This window comes from Lagenorhynchus albirostris, chromosome 8 (assembly GCF_949774975.1).
Source record: "Lagenorhynchus albirostris chromosome 8, mLagAlb1.1, whole genome shotgun sequence".
Lineage (NCBI taxonomy): Eukaryota > Metazoa > Chordata > Mammalia > Artiodactyla > Delphinidae > Lagenorhynchus > Lagenorhynchus albirostris.
Window position 1 is genome coordinate 24,068,392 of NC_083102.1, and position 16,390 is coordinate 24,084,781.

At 50.0% G+C, this 16,390-nt stretch overlaps 2 protein-coding genes across 2 annotated transcripts; one reads left to right on the forward strand and one right to left on the reverse strand.

Moving 5' to 3' along the window:
- Window positions 1-677: 677 nt before the first annotated feature.
- On the reverse strand, window positions 678-3,660 carry ARF5 (ADP ribosylation factor 5). The gene is made up of 6 exons (XM_060155977.1): window positions 3,460-3,660; window positions 2,855-2,935; window positions 2,405-2,514; window positions 1,874-1,945; window positions 1,263-1,388; window positions 678-1,160 (listed from the first exon to the last, which is right to left on the reverse strand). The coding sequence occupies exons 1-6, from the start codon at window positions 3,524-3,526 to the stop codon at window positions 1,074-1,076; spliced, it is 543 nt and encodes a 180-aa protein (XP_060011960.1). The 5' UTR covers window positions 3,527-3,660; the 3' UTR covers window positions 678-1,073.
- Window positions 3,661-6,424: 2,764 nt separating this feature from the next.
- GCC1 (GRIP and coiled-coil domain containing 1) lies at window positions 6,425-11,822 on the forward strand. Its single transcript, XM_060156766.1, has 2 exons — window positions 6,425-7,830; window positions 9,007-11,822. Exons 1-2 carry the CDS (start codon window positions 6,799-6,801, stop codon window positions 10,300-10,302), a joined length of 2,328 nt encoding a protein of 775 aa, XP_060012749.1. The 5' UTR covers window positions 6,425-6,798; the 3' UTR covers window positions 10,303-11,822.
- The last annotated feature ends 4,568 nt before the right edge of the window (window positions 11,823-16,390 follow it).

Below are 16,390 nucleotides of genomic sequence, written 5' to 3' on the forward strand. Positions count from 1 at the left end.
TGGGTTCTGCCTGGCTCCCTTGGGGCTCAAGTGTTTTTAGAGTTCAAGATACCTAAGAAAAATCTATTAACTTCTATGGCCCTTGGGAGGATGAAGCCAAAACATCTCAGAAGGTACTTTTCAGGGAGTGTGAGGAAACCCTAGATAACCAGCAAGGATCAGATTACTCATGCTAATCAGGAAGGGCTGGCTCAGGAGCAGGGTAAGGAGACTGGCCCTGGTGGGGGGACCACAGAGCACCCTCTTCGGTCCCCAGTTGCCCTGCTGCTGGGCAACCAGCAAGGGCTGCCCCTAAGGATATCAGTCCTTCCCTCACCAAAGAGTCTCTGTTGTCCAATAGCCTCCAGGACCCACTGCCTACTTCTCTAAGTAGCTGGGAGATGGATGGGAAATGGGCGTTAGGTGGTTTATAGACCCATGAAGGTAGAGCCTGTTACAGCAGCAAAGGTCCCTTGGAATTGGGGAAGGAAGGAGATTTCCTCCATTGGAGCCCCTAAATACTTCCAATCTCAAGAGTAAAGGAGGAGAAGCTGAGCTAGATGAGGGCAGCGATGTGTGTGTGTGTGCTGGGGGGACTGGGCAGGCCCTGCAGCCTTAGCTGCTTTGAGCCTCCCCCATATTGTCTCTTTGCAGCCAGTAACCCAGCCCCCGACCTCTAGGCTACAGACAACACCATGTACAAACCACAGCAAATTTATTACTCAATATCCAGTGCCACATCATAGCACCACCCGGAGCCCTCACCTTCCCTCCCCACCTGGCCCCAAGGGTACACCCGAAACGGAAGAAACAGAAGTAAACCCAGATCCCTGCTCCTCCTCTGGCAGAAGGGACCCTGGCCCCAGAAGCCCCTTTCCACAGGTCCCAGAAGGCAGGAGAGCGGAGCCCTCCGTGCCCAGAGAGCAGGGCCCCAGGCTCCAATAACAGAGGCAACATGCAGGCAGGAGCAGAGGCCACTGTCTGCGGGGGAGGAGGAGATGGGGGGGAAGGGCACTGCCTGAGGAGTCCAGGAGTCTGGTCATCCCGGGATGCACGCGGGAGCTTCTGGGCAGCAGGGGCCGGCCCCTGGTTGGTTAGCGCTTCGACAGCTCATGGGACAGCCAGTCCAGCCCATCATACAAACCTGTGCCTTGGGTGGCACAGGTGGCCTGGACGTACCACTGTGGGGAGAAGGAAAGAAGGAGGTCAGTAGCAGGGAAGAAAAGGGGATGCCTTTATTTCCTGCCTGGCCTGGGGCCCCTTTGGGAGAGGCAGGCCCTCACCGTGCGGCTCCGCAAGTGCTGTAGCCCCAGCTTGTCGGTCAGCTCGCTCACGGGCATGGCGTTGGGCATGTCCTGCTTGTTGGCAAACACCAGCAGCACCGCATCCCGCAGCTCATCCTCCTGCAGCTGGGAGAGGCAAAGGGGGTGGAATCCAGCTGTGTACGGGAGCCCCCCTTTTTCCCTTCTAGCATATTTGTGAGAAGAATAGAATATTGTGTCATCTACTGCTGAACCCAAGACAGAGTTATAAACTAGCTTGAGGCCATTTTGGCCTGAAGTCCAGAAAGGGTCTTCTTCTAATTTGACTCCTTGCCCTAGTCAAAATGACAAAATTTCCAAATGGAAAAATAAGAACGTAAGATGATGTTTCTCTCCACCACGCAGAACTTCCCCCCTCCCCACCAACTTCTCAGACGCAGTTGTGAAGACAGGAGAGAATGCAAGGAAAAAGTAAGTCCTATACTTTTTACCTGACCCCAATTCAAAACAGGGTGAGCTACTTCTTGTGACTGTGTCCACAAAGAGAATCACACATTCAAGGCCTCTGAGGCGTTTCCTGACTCTCACACCAGCACAGAGGATCTCTCTGTCCCAGGGCTCTGGGTGCTCACCATCTTCTGGAGTTCATCAGCAGATTCCTGGACCCGCTCTCGGTCATTACTGTCCACCACGAAGATGAGGCCCTGGGTGGGAAGGAAGAAAGGAGGAGCAATCACTCGAGCCTGGGACACATACACCCTAGTCTGGCTCTTCCTCTCTTCTGCCCACGTCTAATTGTGTCTAAACCCTTCTCATCTAGTAAACTTCCACTACGGCTTTGCAGATGTTCTCGCACAAACTGGAGACACTCAGCAAAGGATACAGCCTCTGCCCTCAGGCAAGCAGTCTAGCTAAAAGATGTGCAAGGGAACAGGGAAAGACATGTGATGAGAGCTAAATCAGGCAGTGTAGATTCAGAATTCTGCTTCTCAGGAGACGCTTACGGTGGCTAAGTCTCAGAAGTCTGAGGCCAGTTCTGAAGGATGAGGAGAGGCTAGCCTACAAATGAGGGTAGAAGGAGGTAAGGGTTTTTTCCTGGCCTGGGCCAACATCTCAGTCTTTCTAACCTTAACCCTCTTCCCCTGGGGTTGGGGAGCCCCAACCTGAGTGTTCTGGAAGTAGTGCCGCCACAGAGGCCGAATCTTGTCCTGGCCTCCCACGTCCCACACTGTGAAACAGATGTTCTTGTATTCCACTGTTTCCACGTTGAAGCCTGCAGATAATTGGTAAAAATACGAGGAAAAAATCCTGAAAGGAAGGAACTCACTAAAACTAAGTGGATTCAGCAGGGATATAAAACTAGAAGGCAACGAAGGCCCAGGGGAAAAGAACCCCAGAGGACCAGCTAGCCCACAGATGGGGCCGGGCTAGGTCACATCCATCCCGCCTCATCTTGCACGTAAAGATACCCTGACCCACTTCTCAGGTAGCAGTATCTGATGTCAGGGTCAGCTCCCTGCACAGAAATAAGGGCCTGGGGCAGAATGCAGAGCAGATCCTCAGAAGGGCCGCCGCCGCGCTCCCGCTCCTCCCGGTCTCGCCTCCGGACTCACCTATGGTGGGGATGGTGGTGACAATCTCCCCCAACTTCAGTTTGTACAGGATTGTGGTCTTGCCAGCTGCATCCAAGCCAACTGCAACGGAGAGGGGCACAGGGCTGGAGATGGGAGCGAGGGAGCCCCCTAGAGCCCAGGAAAGGGGAGAGGCCAGGACAGCTGATGGTGACGGGGGCGGAGAGCCCGAGCGCCTCCAGGTGCGCGCTGTTATCTACCTTCGGGGCCTTGAGTGCAGTAGGGTGGGGAGCGCCAACTCCTGCCCCCAAAGCGGGGGAGGGGCGGCAGAGGATTGAGGGGAAAGAGGCGCAAAAGAAAGGCCGCGCTCCTTTTAAAAGTCGTCTCCAAGGGCGGAATCCTCCCTTCTTACGAGCCGGGCTGGGGCGAAGGGAGCTTCACCCCACCCAGGCCCGCAGCTCTCGGTCTCAGGCCCCGGGGACAGTGCTGCAGACCGCGACCCACCCGACAGTAGCGGCCCCGGGGGGTTAGGAGGTGGGTGACTCGGGGTCAGAGACCGGGGTGAGCTGGGCTGGAGGGACGCAGGGGCGAGAAGGCTGCGCGGGGGCTGGTGCTCCAGTCCGGGCCGCGCGCTTGATCTGCCTCACCCATGAGGATCCGCATCTGCTTCTTCCCAAAGATCCGCGAAAAGAGCGCGGACACGGTGAGGCCCATGGCGGGGCCCGGGGGAGGGGGCGCGGGCGCGGACGCGGGGTGCGGGCTGGAACCGGCCGCTGGGGGATGGGGCCCAGCAGCAGCAGAAGGAGGAGGCGCCGCCGCGGCCTCCGCGCGTCCCGGCCGGCCCTACGTCACCTCGGGCCGTCCCCCGCCCTGGCCCCGCCCCCGCCCCGCCTCCAGACCGTGGCTCCGGAAGACACTGAAGTTGAGCGAGCCTCCGCATCCTCCCCCGGTCCCGCGCCAGCTTTAAAGATGGAAAGGGCCTGGGTCTCCCCAAGTTGCTAGCGCGCCTGTCAGGTGTATGGCGCTGAACCGGCAACTCGGGCAGGGCCGAGGAAAGCCTACAACGCTCCATAACGGCCCTCCACCCCCATCTTCAGTGGCCGGTCTCTGGGCCTTGGTTTGTTGCGTCCAACGCACTCTGGGCTCCGGTTTAGCTCTTGGTGACCTCCAGCCTCCTCCCCGGGAGAGCGGAAGTTCTGTGCAAGTGTCTTAATCCTCCCTTTTGTCCTCCCAGCTCCCAGCGAGGGACTCTGAACGTAGCAGGTGGTTCAGTGACCATAGAATCTCGAGAGGAGTACGCCAGAGGTGGAAGAAGATGCACTTCATGGTTCCTTCAAACGCCACCTTCATAGATCCCCAATCAGCAGAAACAGTGGAAGATCCCCAGTTCTGGCGGCGGGGTCGTAGACCCTACTTCTGTATACTGGAGAACTCTGCCTTCCCCTTGATGGCCCTGGAAACAATGCCTTTCAGTCGAAGAGGGCAGCCTTTCTAAAGTTCCCTCCTCACTCTGCCACAGACCTGGGAACCTGGATTTTCAGTGCACAGCTATCTAGGATTTTGTGAGGCTCTTGCCAAAGAGCTTCATAAGTTATTTCCGCACTCATCTTAGCATCTGAGGCGAAATAGCAAGATAGGAATTAATTTAAATTTCTTCTATGGCAGAGACTGGGTCAATGCCAGGCACCTAATATATGCTTAACAAATGCTGGCTGGGTTGAATGGACTAATTGGTTGCTCAGTGGAGCAAGGGCAGGCGTTTTGCCTATTCTGGATTTGCAGTGGGCTTCTAGGATCAGTTGCTTATGGACTGGACATGGTGAAGTGAGCTGGGAATCAGAGAAAGTTCCTTCCTCCCTCCCTCCCCTCGCTCCCTTCTACAAATATTTACTAAGTACCCACTTTGTGCCATTGTTCCAGGCCTCTGTTAAATTCTCAGTTCTGCCTTTTTTTGGGGGGGAATGGGGGCTTGGCTTCAACAATATTCACAGCCTATCATTTTCTCATCTATAAAGGGAGACTAATATCTGTCCTGTCTCATGAGGTTACGGTGAAGATTAAAATGATAAGATAATGTATCTGAATGTTTTGTGTGATGCAGATGATGTTATCTGGGCCACCAAGAATCTGGGTCTGAACAGACTTCTAGTGTCTGCCCCATCCTGACCCTCAGTCTGTAAAAAGAACAGACTCTGGGCACCAGGTATGAGTGAATACATGACTTTTTTACTCTTCAGTCACAGACTTGCATTCTTAAGAAGGTTTTTACAATGTTGAAGAGCACATTTAAAAGAGTTCCAATATAATAACACAACTAGTGGTGACCAAGTCATCTTTAGCTCTTTCAATTAGCCTTTTTCTTTCCATCCCTGTTGTCACTGCTCTATTTCACTACCATCTGATCCCCATGAATGAAAATGGCCTTCTGCACCTTGGTATCTTCACCTTGTCATACAAGACTTGATGATGCCACTCTTGTGATGAAAATCCTTTAGTGTCTTATCACCCAAGATAAAATCCAAATGCCTTAATTTGGGTCCTCATCTATTGTGTCAGCCCCATCTGTTGCCACCTCCTTCGCATACCCTAAGCTAGTGCCTTGAAATGATTCTCATTGCTTCCAGGGTGAGCCAGGCTCTCTGATGCCCCAGGAGTCCTTGCATTTTTTCCCCTCTGCCTGGAATGTTTGTTTCCCTCATCTCTAGTTAGATAGGCAATCAGTACTCATCCTTCAAATCCCAAAGTATTTCCACTGAGAGCCTTCTCTGTCTCCCCTAGACAGGTCTCCCTCCTCTTAACTTCTGTACCACTTTGAATATACTGCTGTTTGCACGTCTGCTTCCTCTCTAGATGTGGTCTCCTTGAGGGCAGGACCTTGTTTCTTCATGGTGATCATCTGGCACAGCATTTGGTTATGTTGAGACTCAGACTGATCCAGATAGGATTCTAAACTTACTGGCTGTGTGACCTTGGGCGTGTTACTTAGCTTCTCTGTGCCTCATGTGTCCCTATCTGTAAAATAGTGCTAATAATACCCACTCAGCAGAATTACTGTAAAGACTAAATAGCAAAACTCCTGTGAAGCTTCTGAAATATAGTTGGCACTTAGGATGGACATCATGGCTATATATAGTCATCTATATATATTTGTTTAATGAACTCAGCAGAACTCAGGAAGGATGCTAATAATTATACTGTACACCTACTAGGTGCCAAATACTGTCCTAGAAAGGGTTGTCATTTTCGTGGTCCGAAAGGGAGTCTTAATTGTTGCTCTTTAGGGACACAAATGCACTGAGCCCCCAAACAGTGGGGTCGTGTCGCTCACCTGGGTCTTTGGTAAGGACACAGTGCGACATCACCCCCGTCCCTCGCTGATCGTAGCGCTAGGGCAAGATCAGGCGCCCTCACCAAACCAGCATTACTTCCGTGTACTCGATTTTGCTTGCTCTGCTCTGGTGGAGAGTGACCGACTCGTGGCCCAGCGGGGCTCGCAACAGGCGGCTTCCCACCCTTCGACTGAAGTAGCTCCGCCCACCTCGCGCCCACGGGGGGCGGGGCCTGAGGCGTCGTGCTGTCGTCACTTCCAGTGGCCCCGGAAGCGCGGTTGTCTAACCGCTAGAGTTAGGAAGTCGGAGTGGGGCTACGCTCAGCTTGAAGCTTTGGCCGGGGGGCCGGCCGGTGCTGCTGTGGCCCGGGCGAGCTGGGAGCGCGGAGCGGCTTTTGGGACAGTGCGGGCGAGCCCTGGCAGTGTGCTCCTCTCGTGCCAGCGTCGCTCCGCCTCTAGGATAGGACCCGCCCCTGCCCTGCTGCCTGGGACCTGGCGGGCGCTTCTGTCAGGCTGCCCCGCTGCCCTGCATCCGGTCACGAATAGCTGTGAGGAGCGGGTGTGCGGCCTTAGGGACAACTCTCTCCCCGCCAGCGTCTTCGTGACCCTCTCCCAGGCTGTCCGAACACTGACGTGGAACAACCCGTTCTGAACCCTCATGGAGAAGTTTGGGATGAATTTCGGGGGCGGCCCAAGCAAGAAGGACCTGCTGGAGACCATTGAGACCCAGAAGAAGCAGCTCCTCCAGTACCAGGCACGTCTCAAGGATGTAGTCCGCGCCTATAAAAGTCTGCTGAAAGAGAAAGAGGCGCTGGAGGCCAGCATTAAGGTGCTGTCGGTATCCCACGAGGCGGATGTGGGCCTTGCAGGTGTCCAGCCTCAAGGCCTCACCTTTCCTGACTCTGTGGATGACCTATGCTCCACTCACAGCGAGGATAGCACTGGGACCGCCACCAGCTTAGAGACTGCGGCCAGTCTCACCAGCACCAAGGGTGAGTTTGGGGTAGAAGATGACAGACTGGCCCGTGGACCACCACCTCTAAAGTCCGAAGAGGCCAGTGGATCGGAGAGCGGCGTTAGCAGTAGTAGTGGGGATGGACCGTCTGGGAGTGGGGAGGTGGACAAACGACTGCACCAGCTGAAGACTCAGTTGGCGACTTTGACCAGCTCTTTGGCTACAGTCACCCAGGAGAAGTCCCGCATGGAAGCTTCCTACCTGGCTGACAAAAAGAAGATGAAACAGGACTTAGATAATGCCAGTAAAAAAGCAGAGGAGGAGAGGGGCCGGCTGGAGGGAGAATTGAAGGGGCTGCAGGAGCAGATAGCAGAAACCAAAGCCCGACTTATCACGCAGCAGCACGATCGGGCCCAAGAGCAGAGTGACCATGCCTTGATGCTGCGTGAGCTCCAGAAGCTGCTGCAGGAGGAGAGGACCCAGCGCCAGGACTTGGAGCTTCGATTGGAAGAGACCCGAGAAGCTCTGGCTGGGCGGGCCTATGCAGCAGGTCAGATGGAAGGGTTTGAACTGCAAACCAAGCAGCTGACCCGTGAGGTAGAGGAGCTGAAAGGTGAGCTGCAGGCTCTTCGAGATGAGAAGAATCGGCCTGACCCCCGGCTGCAGGAGCTTCAGGAAGAGGCCGCCTGCCTTAAAAGCCATTTCCAGGCTCAGCTGCAGCAGGAAATGAGGAAGGTAATTATCTTCATCTCCTTCAAACATTAGTCATTTAACCTGAAATGGGGAAACATTAGGGCTTTTTTTTCTCTTTTGATAGTTAGAACTAAGTGGCTGCACTGTCAATTTTATTTTTAAATTATTTATTTATTTATTTATTCTTTATTTTTGGTTGCATTGGGTCTTTGTTGCTGTGCGCGGGCTTTCTCTAGTTGCGGCCAGTGGGGGCTACTCTTCGTTGCGGTGCGCAGGCTTCTCATTGCGGTGGCTTCTCTTGTTGTGGAGCATGGGCTTTAGGTGCTCGGGCTTCAGTAGTTGTGGCTCACAGGCTTAGTTGCTCCGCGGCATGTGGGATCTTCCCGGACCAGAGCTCGAACCCGTGTCCCCTACATTGGCAGGCAGGTTCTTAACCACTGTGCCACCAGGGAAGCCCTGCACTGTCGATTTTTGATGCTATTCAAAAAGTTTCATTTGTGAGTCCTGGGAAATCCTTTTCTGTGTGGTGTTGACAGTATCCACAGAGTGTGCTTCCAATAGGATGTGGAGTTTCTGAGTGTAGGCCGGGTTGGAGCCAGACAGCTCTGAGCATCTGGGCATTGGCATCTTCCCAGCTGTGCTCTGTGAAGCAGTGTAGTGGCGGCTGTGCAGTGAAAGGTGGAGTGTATGCTTGTAGGAATATGCCTATATATAGGTAACAGTGTATTCCTATAGGTAGCGTGGCTGAAGGGGGCAAAGGGAATTTTCTCAGAAGAAATAACCTGTTGTATTGCTTGCAGTCAACATTTGCCTTGTGTGGAAAGGTATGCTATTTTACAGCGCCACCTTTCAGTGTGGGGAGAGATCCAAGTCAATTTTGAACTTCCAGGAATATTGGAAGTGGAAAAGAATGTCATATGGTTAAGAGCACACTTCACATGTGAGGTTGGCGTATGAGAACAGAGCGCAGAAACGCTAAAGCCGAACAACAGCAGATCTACAGAGGTTCTTAATGTTGTTTGGTGTAATGTGTGGCTGGGAGCAGGTTACAGGAGCTTGGGTTAGCTCCCAAACGAACAGAAAAATTCCCAGTTCCCGTTTTTGCCAGGCCACCTCCGTCCCGTAACCCTGTTGCTCCCCTCTCTTGCTTTCTCAAAGTTTGCCATCGGGCCTTGTGGCTTTTCTGGATGCATCTCCACCTGTTCCCTTGTTTTCCAGACAGCCGTCGCCGAAGATCAGCTACGACAGCAATCGCAGTTGGAAGAGCAGAGGGTGGCGGCCCTGGAGAATCAAATATCTGAGGTGTCGGAACTGCTGGGCACCTATGAGAAAGCCAAGCAGAAGGACCAGCTGGCCATCCAGAAGCTGAAGGAGCGCATTCTTCAGCTGGACCTGGAGAACAAGACACTGGCACTAGCGGCCTCTAGCCGGTCCCCTCTGGACAGCCATGGAGAGGAGTCCAGTCTGGATGTCAATGTCCTGAAGGACAAGATGGAGAAGCTGAAGAGGCTGCTTCAGGTTGCGGCCAGGAAGAGCCAGGTGACCTTGGATGTGGAGAAGCTCTGCAACCTGGAGATAATGCCCAGCTCAGAGGCTGCCGACGGGGAGAAGGCCAGTGCACTCTACTACCAGCAGGAGCTGAAACAGCTGAAGGAGGAGTTTGAGAGGTACAAGATGCGGGCCCAGGTCGTCCTCAAGAGCAAGAACGTCAAAGACGGGAACCTGGGTAAGGAGCTGGAGGAAGCCCGGGAGCAGCTGGCGGAGCTGAAGGAGAAGTACATCTCGCTGCGGCTGTCCTGCGAGGAGCTCGACTGCCAGCACCAGCAGGAGGCTGAGGGCTGGAAGCAGGAGCTGGCCCGACTGCAGCACATCCACCGGCAGGAACTGGAGCGGAGCCAGCTGGACTTCAGGGACCGCACGCTGAAACTGGAGGAGGAGCTGCACAAGCAGCGGGACCGGGCCCTGGCCGTGCTGGCCGAGAAGGACCTGGAGCTGGAGCAGCTGCGTTCTGTGGCCTTGTCCTCTGGGCTGCCGGGACGCAGAAGCCCTGTGGGCAGTGTGGGCCCCGGGGATCCAGCGGACACATCTGCTCCGGACAGCCTGACCCAAGCCCTGCAGCTAGCTGCGGCCAATGAGCCCACTTTCTTCCTTTACGCCGAGCAGTTGGCCCGCAAGGAGGTGGAGATCACGTCACTGAGGAAGCAGAAGCACAGGCTGGAGGGGGAGGTGCATCAGCTGCAGGATCGGCTGCTGGAGGAGGGGGAGCGGCATCGGGAGGAGGTGGGAGCCCTGCAGAGCCACATTGCAAAGAACATCAGGGACCAGAGTCGGGAGGGAGCCAACCTGGAGTACCTCAAGAACATCATCTACCGCTTCCTGACCTTGCCGGACACCGTGGGCCGCCAGCAGACACTCACCGCCATCCTCACCATCTTGCACTTCAGTCCGGAGGAGAAACAAGTGATCATGCGGCTCCCAGCCGGTGGTAGTTGGTGGCCTTCTGGCAAGAGATGATGCCATTTTCACTAACTCCTCAATTTTCTGTGCCTCTTCTGTGAGAAGGGGCAGGCTCTGGTTTCTCCTGCCTCTTCTCTTACATTATCATTTATTTCTTCACTGTGTTGACATGGGAGGAATCCTCAGTGTGGGTTGGGATTTTCTGCCAAATGCCATTAATGCCATTTTATCCTTGGGCCCTAGAGGTACTAAAAGTGTTGGGACAGCATCTTCTGGTGGTGTGTGTGAGGGGAAGCGGGGGGAGAGGTTAGGACTCAGAGGTGCAAAAGTTGGGGAAGTGAGAGTCTTTTAAAATAAAGTGTTTTTGGTTTTAATATCATACTCCTAGTGCAGAGCTAGGAGTACATATGACTCCAAAGGGAGTTCAGTTAATTTCTAAACATGCACAAGGACCAGCTATTTACTCCATCTCATCAGAATCTTGAATCTGGTCAACTGCTGCCCCAATTCTCTGGGGACAGAAATTCAGGCTGGAGAGGGACCAGGAAGTTTGAAATAGTGACAGATTGTCCCCTACTCCAAACGGCCAAGGAATAGTGAACTTGGGAAGTTCATCTTGGAACTGGGAAGCTTGGAATACTTAGGGCTAGGTATGACCTAATCAATCTGGACAAAACACACCACTTGTGACCATCCTAGAGAGAACCCTGAGCACCAGTTGGATCTTAGGGGTTTCCTGAGTGACCTGCTTTTGGCCTGGATAGGGTTCTAGGCCTCTCACATTTGTCCCTGCCTTAACCTGTCTGCCCAGGGTTGGCCTGAGATTGTGAGTGAATGACTTTGCTAGCTTTCCCTCAATGTTGAACTTCCATTAAGAAAAAAATTCTACCTTCTTACAGAGAGGGGTCTGATCAGGAAGCTCTGATCCTGCCTGGATATAAGGAGTTAGCTCAGAGATTTACACCCTTCCCCCCCAAGCTGTTTCTGCCTTTGTAGGGGCAGGGAAGAGGAAGAAGATCTGCTGCAGAGGATTCCAGAAGGATGCTATGACCCTCACAGGAAAATGGTGGGAATTCAGCTGAGGCCGGGCTGGGGTACTTGCTGCTCCGTGGATAGCATTCTGGCTAAATCTCCACGTCCCTGCAGCCAGGGTGTTCATGCATTACTGTCACCAGAGTACTTTGCCCGCTCACTTAGGGAGGTCATAGAGTTTCAGTCCGAAAGCGTCGTCTTCCCACACATGTTACTACTAAATGAGGAGCTCAGAAAAGTTGGGTTCAAACAGTATCACTTCCCTATTCTTTGCTTTCCCCCATCTGCTCTCACTGGTTGTAAAGATCTTTGGATCCTAAAGACCAGTGCTTTGCCACTGACTGGGCTGATGTGTATCTTTCTGTTATTTCATCATAGTAGTCTGTTTTGTGAGGGTTTGGGGGTGCAGAGACTGTGATTAAATGTTCTGATTGGGAGGCTGGGTGACCTGGACTGTTTACAGTAAGCAGACTTAGCGGAACAGAAGTGATGTGTTCAAATGATAATAACAATAACCACGGAATCATTAAACCTGACCAACTTGACCTGTGTGCTTCCTTAATGGTATACACACACACACACACACACACACACACACACACACACACACACACACACACACACACACACACACACACACACACACACACAGAGAGAGACATAAATGGAGTGTGAATGTAAATGGGAAGTGAAAAGGATGTAAGAAATATTTCATCATATTAATCCATGAGCTTGAATCTAGGGAGGAATACCTCAATGCTTTAACTGCCTCAATTACAGCCCAAATTTCTTAGCCTGGAATTGTGTATGAGTGTTTGTGTATAGGCAACTACACTGGAAAAAGCCTTCTCATGGGTTTAGTGGGTGAGATTGAAACTTCCATCATTACTGCTTTAAACTCGATTTTATTTATTTATTTTTTGAAATTAATTTATTTTTGGCTGCGTTGGGTCTTCGTTGCTTTGCACGGGCTTTCTTTAGTTGCGGCGAGCGGGAGCTACTCTTTGTTGTGGTGCGCGGGCTTCTCATTGCGGTGGCTTCTCGTTGCGGAGTACGGGCTCTAGGCGTGTGGGCTTCAGTAGTTGTGACACACGGACTTAGTTGCTCTGTGGCATGTGGGATCTTCCTGGACCAGGGCTCGAACCCATGTGCCCTGCATTGGCAGGCAGGTTCTTAACCACTGTGCCACCAGGGAAGCCCTGCTTTAAACTTTAGAAGTAATCTGCTTATGAATGCTTTATTATACTTCAAACCAGGATTCATGGTATCCTGGAAAATTTCTCAGGATATCAAGCTAAACTAAATGATGATGATGATGATGATCATGGTGGTGGTGGTGGTGGTGGTGGTGGTGGTTATCATCTCTTAATTTTCTTACCTGATCCCCTTAAATGTAGGCTATACTATGATTGTTGTTATTCCTAGGTGGTTTTGGACAGAATAGAAAGATCCATAGTCACAGCTGCTTTCCTAGGACTAATAATTCTGTGCTTTTGACTTTTGAGGAGATATTAAACGAGCAAAGAAGCAAGACAGTTTCAGATTAATAATTTTAAGTATTGATATACATAAGGCTGTGCGAATGCGCCCAACTGAAAGGAAAAGACTTGGTCCCTTCCTACCCTTAAGGACACAAGTTCCTTGTCTTCCCTCCGCTTTCCCCCGGATAAGTTTTCCAGTTATTTGACTGGTATTTCTGTTCTAGATACTCTAAGAAAGGAAAGGGAGAGAGAGAGAGAAAGAATTTAGATGAGACACAAAGAAAAAAATTTATAGTTTATTACAAGATACTGAATATCTTGAATATAGTTCCCTGTGCTATAGAGCAGGACCTTGTTGTTTATTTTATATATAGTAGTTTGTATCTGCTAATCCCAAACTGCTAATTTATCCCTCACCCCCTTCCCCTTTGGTAATCATAAGTTTGTTTTCTGTGTCTGTGAGTCTGTTTCTGTTTTGTAAATAAGTTCATTTGTATCATTTTTTAGATTTTACATATAAGTGATACCATATTTGTTTTTCTCTGACTTCACTTAGTATGATAATCTCTAGGTCCATGCATGTTGCTACAAATGGCATTATTTCATTCTTTTTTATGGCTGAGTAGTAGTCCATTCTATGTATGTATGTATATATATATATATATATATATGTATGTATATACCACATCTTCTTTATCCATTCATCTGTCAGTGGACATTTAGGTTGTTTCCATGTCTTGGCTATCATAAATAGTGCTGCAGTGAACATTGGGGTACATGTATCTTTTCAAATTACAGTTTTCTGTAGATACATGCCCAGGCGTGGGATTGCTGGATCATATGGCAACTCTATTTTTAGTTTTTTGAGGAACCTCCATGCTGTTCTTCATAGTGGCTACACCAATTTACATTCCCACCAACAGTGTATGAGGGTTCCCTTTTCTCCACACCCTCTCCAGCCTTTATTATTTGTAGACTTTTTGATGATGGCCATTCTGACTGGTGTGAGGTGATACCTCACTGTAGTTTTTGTTTGCATTTTTCTAAATAATTAGCAATGTTGAATATCTTTTCATGTACCTATTGGCCATCTGTATGTCTTTTTTGGAGAAATGTCTATTCAGGTCTTCTGACCATTTTTTGATTGGGTTGTTTGTTTTTTGTTATTGCGTTATATGAGCTGTCTGTATATTTTGGAAATTAAGCCGTTTGTTGCATCATTTGCAAATATTTTCTCCCAGTCCATAGGTTGTCTTTTTGTTTCTTATATGGTTTCCTTTGCTGTGAAAAAGCTTATAAGTTTGATTAGGACCCATTTGTTTATTTTTGTTTTTATTTCTGTTGTCTTGGGATACTGACCTAAGAAAACATTGCTGCGATTTATGCCAGAGAATGTTTTGCCTATGTTCTCTTCTAGGAGTTTTGTGGTGTCATGTCTTATATTTAAGTCTTTAAGCCACTTTTTACTTTTGTGTTTGGTGAGAAGGTATGTTCTAACTTCATTGATTTACATGTGGCTGTCCAGCTTTCCCAGCACCACTTGCTGAAGAGACTGTCTTTTCTCCATTGTATATTCTTGCCTCCTTTGTCAAAGATTAATTGACCGTAGGTGCGTGGGTTTCTGGGCTCTCTATCATGTTCCACTGATCCATATGTCTGTTTTTGTGCCAGTACCTCTCTGTTTTGATTACCGCAGCTTTATAGTATTGTCTGAAGTCTGGGAGGGTTATGCTTCCAGCTTTGTTCTTTTTCCTCAGGATTGCTTTGGCAATTCTGGTCTTTTGTGGTTCCATATAAATTTTAGGATTATTTAGAACTGGGGTCATTTTATCTAAGTGAGAGGAGAATATCAGCGCTTACTATACTGTGTTCCAATAATAACCTCCAGTAAAGCTGGGGAAACAGCTTTGGGAATTGGAAATAGAACTGTAATGAATTGGTCACCTTACCCAACCTTCAACCACCTCTACTCTCTCCCCTCCACTCTCTTCCTCTGCCTCTCCCAGGCAGCCTGGCTTACTGGGATTGATGGTTTTTGGAGCAAGGAACTAGATTCAGACGTTTTGGGCTAAAATCTCAGTCCAATCTCCTGACAACTGTATAACCTTGATTAATTACTTAATCTCTCTGAATTTAATTTTCTTATAATGGGAATAATGATAGCTATTTCAGGGTTATATTCTCAGGTTATAAAGAAATTAAGTACAGAAAGAACCAGCACAGTATCTGAAACAAAGTAGGTGCTAAACCACATTAGTTTTTTTCCCCAAGAATTGGCAGAATTGGAAGTTAGACTGAGCTTTTCTTGATTTCTTAGCCACAAATGTTTCCATAAACAAAAGGAAAAATGACTGTCTTTTATCAAGTGCTTGCTCTGAAGCTGACTGCGTTATTTTACTTAATCCTCACAGCAGTCTTGTGAAGCATATCTATTTTGCAAATGAGGAAATGGAGGCTTGGCAGGATGAATTGCCCAAGGCCCAGAGCCAGGGATGGTAGAACCTGGATTCAAACCCATTTATCTGAACTGAGCGGCCCAGCTCTTTCTGCCGTCTATGCCACCAGAGGGCAAAGTGGAATCCTGAGGACGCGGTGCTTGCCCAGGAGTTCAGGCGGCTGTGTTTCTGGCCTGGGCTGGGGAGGAAGGAGTCCTTGTCCAGGTGGTCCTCTCTTCAGTGGCAACAAACTGCCTTATAATTTCTCTGAAGCCTCATTTCTTCGTAACAGCAGAAAAACAGCAGAGCTCTTTCACACTGAAAGTTCTGAAATGGACTCGTTGTTACCGCTCGGTTTTATGTGAGTTTGAGTAGTAACAGCCTGTTTTTTCCTGGGACCCGGATCTGTGAATAACCTAAATATCAAAGCTTCTGACAAACCCACAGGTCAGGGAACCCAGAAAAGTGAAGGTCACCTGCAAGCTAGTGACCCTCATGGGTAAACCCTGTCCGTTGACTTCAGCAAGGAGACCATCTCTGGTTCAGTGTAAATTTGTCCATCCCTATGGGCTGCCGCTGAGGGACCACACTGTCTTTCTTATTTGAGAGAATGAATCTAAAGGCTGATACCACTTTACTTGAACATGAGTTTTTTAATGCAAATCACATGCAAATTTTTTATTAGCTGAGACTGTGCTGTCCATACAGTCAAAATATTTTGGGGGTTAATATTTAGAGTAGGGTCCATTGTCTTTCCTTTAGTTCAACAGCTATCAGGTTTTAAAAATGAAGCCTCAGCCTGGGGAATTTCCTGCCCCTTTGGGTGGATATCTTTGCTCTGGCATCCTGTATAGTCCACTGGGATATCTGCCCAACTTGGAGCCTTAGCCAGCTGAGAGGAGCTTTGAAGGAGTCTGGAAGCCAAGCTTGTTTGTGTTGGTTTTGAACACTTACATTGTATCACCTGGTTGGATTACATTTCCCAAACCTGGGATCCTTAGGCACGCTGTTTCCTCCACCTTCAAAATCCACCCCCCAACCCTATCCTAGCCACGTGCAGTATGGTCCTATCCTTTCAGACTCAGCTGAAACATCACTCCATCCATGCTGATTTTTCCGATACCCAGGGACGCTCAGGTACTTCCCTGAGGTCCTTTAGCACTTTGTTCATACAACCTTGGGCACAGTCATTTCTTG